Source organism: Myotis davidii, unplaced genomic scaffold, assembly GCF_000327345.1.
Source record: "Myotis davidii unplaced genomic scaffold, ASM32734v1 scaffold803, whole genome shotgun sequence".
Lineage (NCBI taxonomy): Eukaryota > Metazoa > Chordata > Mammalia > Chiroptera > Vespertilionidae > Myotis > Myotis davidii.
The window spans coordinates 428,902-435,530 of NW_006295567.1; the positions used below are offsets into that span (position 1 = coordinate 428,902).

The 6,629-nt window shown below is 54.5% G+C and overlaps 1 protein-coding gene across 1 annotated transcript in view; it reads left to right on the top strand.

Annotated features, from left to right (window-relative positions):
• CCDC64 (coiled-coil domain containing 64) overlaps nt 1-6,629 on the top strand; it is a gene marked incomplete at its 5' end in the record, with an annotated part of 83,263 nt that overhangs the window by 58,249 nt on the left and 18,385 nt on the right. The window contains one exon of the mRNA XM_015568154.1: nt 1-140. Within this exon, the coding sequence (XP_015423640.1) occupies nt 1-140 (140 nt within the window). The remainder of the gene's footprint in view (nt 141-6,629) is intronic.

Sequence of the window (6,629 nt, forward strand, 5' to 3'; positions counted from 1 at the left end):
TGCTGTCGGATCGGAAACGGGAGCTGGAGCATCGTCTCAGCGCCACCTTAGAGGAGAACGACCTGCTCCAGGGGACGGTGGAGGAGCTGCAGGACCGGGTGCTGATTCTGGAGCGGCAGGGCCATGACAAAGACCTGCAGGTACTGACGGGCCAGACAGGGCAGCGCTTCGCTGCCCAGCTAGAGGGAAAGGCTGGGAGGCCAGCGCCACCCCCCACCCCCCACCTCCCACCTCCGGGATCAGCAGTGGGCGCAGGCTCCCCGGCCCGGTTGTAGCTCTGGGCTCGCTGAGTTGGCTGGGCTGGCTCTGCTCAGAAGAAGTGCTTCGCCACCCACGGGTCATCCTTCCATTTTGTGCTGAGCCGCTCGCCCAGAGCAGTTGCACCGAGTTCCCTCTGGGCCGTTCACAGGCCTGGACGGAGAGAGTGGGGAGTGTGGCTCTGCCTCTGGGGGCGGGGGCCTGCGGAGCTTTCAGAGGGAGCCGTGACTGCTGGCTCACAGCGCTCTGCTGCTCCCTGGGGCGGGTGGATGTCATTGGCCGGAACCAAGAAGCTGCCCACTGAACCCGGCAAGACTCGCACCCTGCTTCTGCTAGAAGAGGCACAGCTGGCCCCTTTGTGAGCCTGATTAGGCCTTTTATTTCTCACTAAAGGAAATGGCTTCATGGCCGTGTCTGTCCTTTACTGGGAACTGCCAACCGGCCTCAGCTGAATCCCCAAGCTCACACTTAGCAAGAAACAGCCCCCTGAACGAGCTAATCGCTCCCAGCCTCCCCAGAAATGGGGTGTAGCGTCTGCCTCCGAGAAAGCCTTGCTTGAGCCGGCCTTGGAGCACCGGCCGTGGCTGAGTGCGTGCTGCCTGGGCATCCCGGGCAGGGGGGCGGCGCTGCCATCTGTGTGCAGGTGGTCAGCCTGGTGTGCTGGCGCTCCAGGGGGTCCCCGCCCACAGACCAGGCCACGGAGGCCCTGGGCTCAGTGGTCAGCTGCTGAGGGAAGCCTTGAGAAGTGGGATGGGGATGCATTTTAGGCGAAGATCACTTGTTACTGACACCATCAGCCGGCTGGGCTACCGTCTGAGTGATTCACCTCTTTCGGGGCAAATTAGGGATTTTTCTCCCTGCATGTTTTTTGTACATTCAGCGTGGAACTTGGCCCATAGCCAAGTTGAATAGAAAATGATGCTGGAAGGAGTTTGCTCGTATTTTGAGGTTGATGGCGTTAATAGCGGTGAGTGTCTGGAAGCTTCTTACAGGGAACTAAGCCCCTTTGCACACGTTCTAAAACTGGGGGCTAGAAAAAATGAAACGTTTATCCGCAGCAGCCTAGCCAGTCAGGGGAACCCTCGCCGCCTGCGGGACCCGGTGCTCGGAGCTGGCTTCCAGCCCGTCACTGGCCTGCGGGTCAGGGTCGCACCGGCCCCTTTACCCCGTCGAGCATCGTGCTGAGGGCTGCAAGGCAGAGCAGGGAGAGGAGAGGGAGAAGAAGTGCAGGAAAGTGGGACAGTTGCCCCTGCCTGGAAGAAACGTTCCGTCTAGCACGAATTCACAAATGAAACGTCCTTATTTCCCATCAAGAATTGGGGCCCTCGGCCCTGACGGTTTGGCTCAGTGGATAGGGTGTTGGCCTGCGGACTAAAGGGTCCCAGATTCAGTTCCAGCGAGGGCATGTACTTCAGCTGCAGGTTCAATCCCGGCCCTGGTCAGGGCACGTGTGGGAAGCAACCAGTTGATGTGTCTCTCACGTCGATGTTTCTCTCTCTGTGTCTCTCCTCCTCCCGTTCATTCTCTCTAAAATGGGAAAATATCCTCGGGTGAGGATTAACAACAACAAAAAAGAACTGGGGACCTGGGGCTGGGGAGCAGCCAGGACGAGCGTGGACCGTCCCGTACCGGCCAGCACAGGGGGCTGCATGTTCTCTCGAGTCCCACGTCACCCACAGTCACGCCCTCACCACGGGCACATCACTGCCGTCTGATCAGGCTTCCCTGAGAACGAGAGGCCCGCTCGCCCAGGGCCTACAGCAAGTCAGGCGCTTCCCACTCCAATTTGGAAAGTCCGCGTTTATGGGATGAATCTCATGTTTCCCAACTGTGTGTAATTCCTGCTCTTTGGTTCATATGAAACCCCTTCCGCTGCTGCCAGTGACCAGCCTGCCCCAGAAAACCCTTCCTGTTGCCGAAATGGCCCATATGGTAAACAAAACCCCCAGCTTACTCTGATGGTAGTTGAACGATCTAAAACCGGATTTGTGAAATGTAGAGCTGGTGGCCTTGGGATGTACGTCATCCACGGTTTTAATCCCTTGACTCGTAACGAGAGGAAGGCCAGCTGCCTGAGGGACAGGCTGCCACAGCCGAACCCGACCCCTCCCGCCTTGGGCCTGGTTCACCGTGTCAGGGGTTCTACTGTGAAACCACTGACCAGATCCAACTCCCGGTTTTCTTTTTTCCAGGCTGCGAACAGGGATAAAAATTATTATTTATTGAGGGTCCAATAATTCTTTAAATGAAGCTAAACTCATGATGTCCAGCAAAGGCTGTTGTCCCTTTAAGGGCCCTGCACCTGCCCTCATCCAGACCCAGCTGGGCGTCTTACAGGTGTGCGCAGCGGGCGGATTTCACCCGCAGAGAGCCCGGCCCCACTGTGGGCGACCCAGAAAGCGGCGATTTGGCAAAGCACCTCACGCTCACCGTCTCCGCTCCTTGGTGTGAGATGAGGAGGGGGCCCCACTTCTGCGGGCGCTCGGGGCATGAATTTGTTATACTGTGTGAACACAGGCACGTGGTGTCTTCCTTGCTCATACATAAAAGTACATTAGGTGTCATCTTTGTTATGTGAAGGCCGACAGTTCCCATTTTAGAGGGTTCTCATAGGTAATAGACCCGTCCCTGGTTTGGTTCATGTGTGTTTTCCTGCGTAAGCCTGTGGATCGGTCATCGACCAGAGCGGCAGCCCCGCCCTGGTGTCCTGCGCCCTCGCGGTTGTAATCCGTTGAGCACCTGTGCGTGTGCGTGTGCGTGTGCGTGGGTGAACTAATCTCGCCCCGTGCACAAGCACTTGTCCTTGTCTGTGCCGACGCCTCCGGCTGAGGTCTGTGTGGAGTTGTCTGGAAATAATTGTGAAGCCCTCTGCCAATTGAGGATGCCGTTTGCAATCGTGCCAAACGCTTCCTAGGAATGTCTTTTTTACTTTATGTTTTTTAACCCGCGTTTCTTTTTTCTGAGTCTCCTCAAAACGGGGGCTGGAGGCCTGCCCACTGGACCAGCGGGTATTGCTGACCATAGGAGCCTCGCAGAGCAAGCTTGCCAATTCCTTTCTCGTGCTCTGCACTCAGGTTCCAAGCTCTTCCTAGTCAAGGCACATCCAGACCCCTGGTGCCAGCAGCCAGCGGCTCCCGGTCCCGGCCAGTAGGGGGGCTGTCGGGGCGCCTAAAAGGCTGGCTGCAGGCTCCGCGGGGCAGCTTGCTCCGTTGGTGAGCGAGAGCTGCAGAGCTCTGAGTTGCTGCCGGCACCCCTCCGCCTCTGCCTCTCCACTGGAGCCACAAGCCCCTCTGGAAAATAACAGGGGTGTCTGTTCTCTTTTCTTAATCCTCACCTGAAGCCATAGTCACGGATTTTTAGAGGGGGAGGGAGGAGAGAGAAACACCCATCGGTTGCCTCCCATACGCACCCCAACGGGGATGAAGCCTGCAACCTAGGCATGTGTCCTGGCCAGGAATCAGACCCACAGCCTTTGGGTGCGTGGGAGGATGTGCGACCAGCTGAGCCACCCAGCCAGGGGCTGAAGTGCTATTTTATAAGAAGATGAATTTGTTACATTTAAACCCCAGGAAGTTCTTCTCACACCAATATATTCGGGGGGAGGGGGGGCGCGCGGGGAGGGCACACTACAAATTAAAGAGCAGGGGAGGAAAAAGTGGGAAACATTGTTCCTGTGCAAGTGCAGTGGACATGTGCACAGCGATTAGCAAATGGATTCGATGCTGCAGTTAAGGTCTTCTGCCAGAAGCACGCGTAGCGAGGGGTGCGCCGGCACGAGTATGGCTGCACCGGTCACTGGAGTCGACCCTTACGTTCAGCAGCAGGAACGGCACCAGGGAGCAGTGGCCTGTTTGGACTCCTGCGAGGGGGGGGGTGTGGTGGGAAGGAGTGTCGTAGCAACAGCAAGAGAGGGACGGAGCCCTGGTCCATAAGCCGTGACCCCTGATGGCTGTCCCCTCTCTACCCTATCACTCTCCTTCTCTGAGCCCCAGTGCCCCCTGCGGGACCAGGGCTGTGTCCGTAAAGTGTGAGGTATGACACAGAAGGCAGGCGCTGCTTTTCCCCGGGTTTGGGAACTCTTGGTGTTACTACTTGGTGTTATTCCATGTCCTGCCCCCAGGACTTTTGCAGACAACCTTAGCTTTGTCAATAAAATACAATATACGTGTGGTAAAGAGCACAGCTCTTCAGCAGACAGCCCAGTGAATGTGCACACGTATGTACACCTGTGTAGCCACCACCCAGCTCTGCACAGCCTCTCATCAGCAACCCCCGCCTCCCTCCCAGGCAGCAAATCCCCTGCCACTTCCTCAAAGATAACCCTCTGCTCCGGCTTCCTTACGCCTCAGTGCAGTGTGGGCACTGCTTGTAAGTGGGAGCATCCGTTATGCATTGTTTGATGCCTGACTTTGCCCAACATTATGTCTATGAAACTCACCCGTGTGGTGGCATGTTGCTGGGGTCCAACCCCAGCAGGTCCAGGGGTCCCCAAAGGTGTGGACGGAGTCGGCAAAGAAGAAATGACACAGAGACAGCGTTCAGTTGATCAGCAGCCTTGCCAGGATCTCTAGCCGAGTTCTGCTCTGGATCTCCAGCGAAGTTCTGGTTAGGATCTCCAGCCAGGTTCTGTGTCCATGTTCTCTTGCTAGGGTCTCCAGCCAGGTTCTCCAGGTTCTGTAGCCATGTTCCCTCGCTAGGTTCTGTCCAGGTTCTGCAACTAGGTGCGGTCACCAGGTTCTAGTCAGGTTCTCTGCCATGTTCTATCCAGGTTCTGTAGCCAGGTTCTGTCTCTAGGTTCTCTTGCCAGGTTCTGTCCAGGATCTTTTGCCATGTTCCGTCTCTAGGTTCTGTCTAGGTTCTATGTCCTGTTGTCTTGTTACATCTGTATTTATACCAGTTGATTCCAATCCTATCAATCCCTATTCCAAAGGTAAGGGCATTTCTTATCTCCATTCCAGGGAGTGAAGATTATGTAGCTTAAGCATGATTGTTCGTAGTTAAAGTGATTAACTACCCGCCTGGCACTTAGTTAAGGGGTTTTATTCCCTCCCTAACTCTAGGGAAAAATCCCCACCTGGGGAAACAACCTTTCTCGGAGAGGTGACCTTGGTTAAAACACATAGCGCTAAGGGGAGCAAACATTAAGAACAGTATGCCATATACGCCAGGTCCCTTGAAACATATGCTGTGCAGATGTTCGTTCCCTGCAGCGACTGTGTCAAGCAGCAAGGGTGGACCGGCTCCCAGCAGCATGTAGTAGGGGTGTGTGCTTCATTTGCTATAGGATAGTATAGCCCAGTGGTCGGCAAACTGCGGTTCACGAACCACATGCGGCTCTTTGGCCCCTTGAGTGTGGCTCTTCCACAAAATACCGACTTCTGCGCATGGGCCACGGTTTCAGTCACACTGTACATGCCAGGTCAGGGCACATACCCAGGTTTTGGGTTTGATCCCCAGTCATGGCTCATACAAGAGGCAAAGCAATTGATGTTTCTCACATTGATTTTTTTTGTCTTTTTCTCTCTCCATTCCTGTCTCTGAAATCAATAAAATATCCTCGGGTGAGGATTAACAAAAAAAGGGTGGACTTGCTGGTTGTAGGATAGGTGTGTATTTCCCTCATTAGAAACTACCAAACCGGTTTCCAGACTTCATCTTCCACCCACCTGCCGTGGGCGTCCCAGCTGTCCCACGTCTCCATCAACACGTGATACCATTTTCCTATTATTTGTTTCGGCCACGTTGCGGTATTTTACCTTTGTGTGTGTGTGTGTGATGCTTTATTGTGGAGGATTTCAGGTGCACTCAGAAACAGAAGTGTGACGATGCCCCACGTCCTACACACCGCCGGCCCCTGGCCGGTCCTCCGTACATCCACTTGCTCCTCTCGTGTGTTGTTTTAAAGTAAATCCCAGAATTTTTATGATTTCATCGGCAAATAACAAATACCTCTAAATGATAAGAACTTGAAAAATATAACATCAGGACTGTTGTACTTAAAAATTAGCAATATTTTCTTAATATCATCAACTATCCAGTCGGGGTTCAAATTTTCAATTGTCTTACAAAATCATAATTGCTTTTTATGTTTTTCATTTGAATCGAGGTACAAATTAAAGTAGGCCGACCCATGGCAGTCGGTTGGTGTCTCTTAAATCTCTGTAACCTACGGGTTCCCCCTTTATCTTTTTTTTTTCTTGAAATGTGTCTGTGGAAGAGCCTGCGCTGATTCCCCAAATCTGAGCGTCACCGACGCTGACCCCTGGGGTCGCCCAGCATGCTTCTGCCTCGTCTGCATCTGTCCGTAGTTGGGGGTTGGAGGGAGGAGCTCGGGCGGTTCTGGCCGGGCTCCCTGCGGCCCCGGGCTGCAC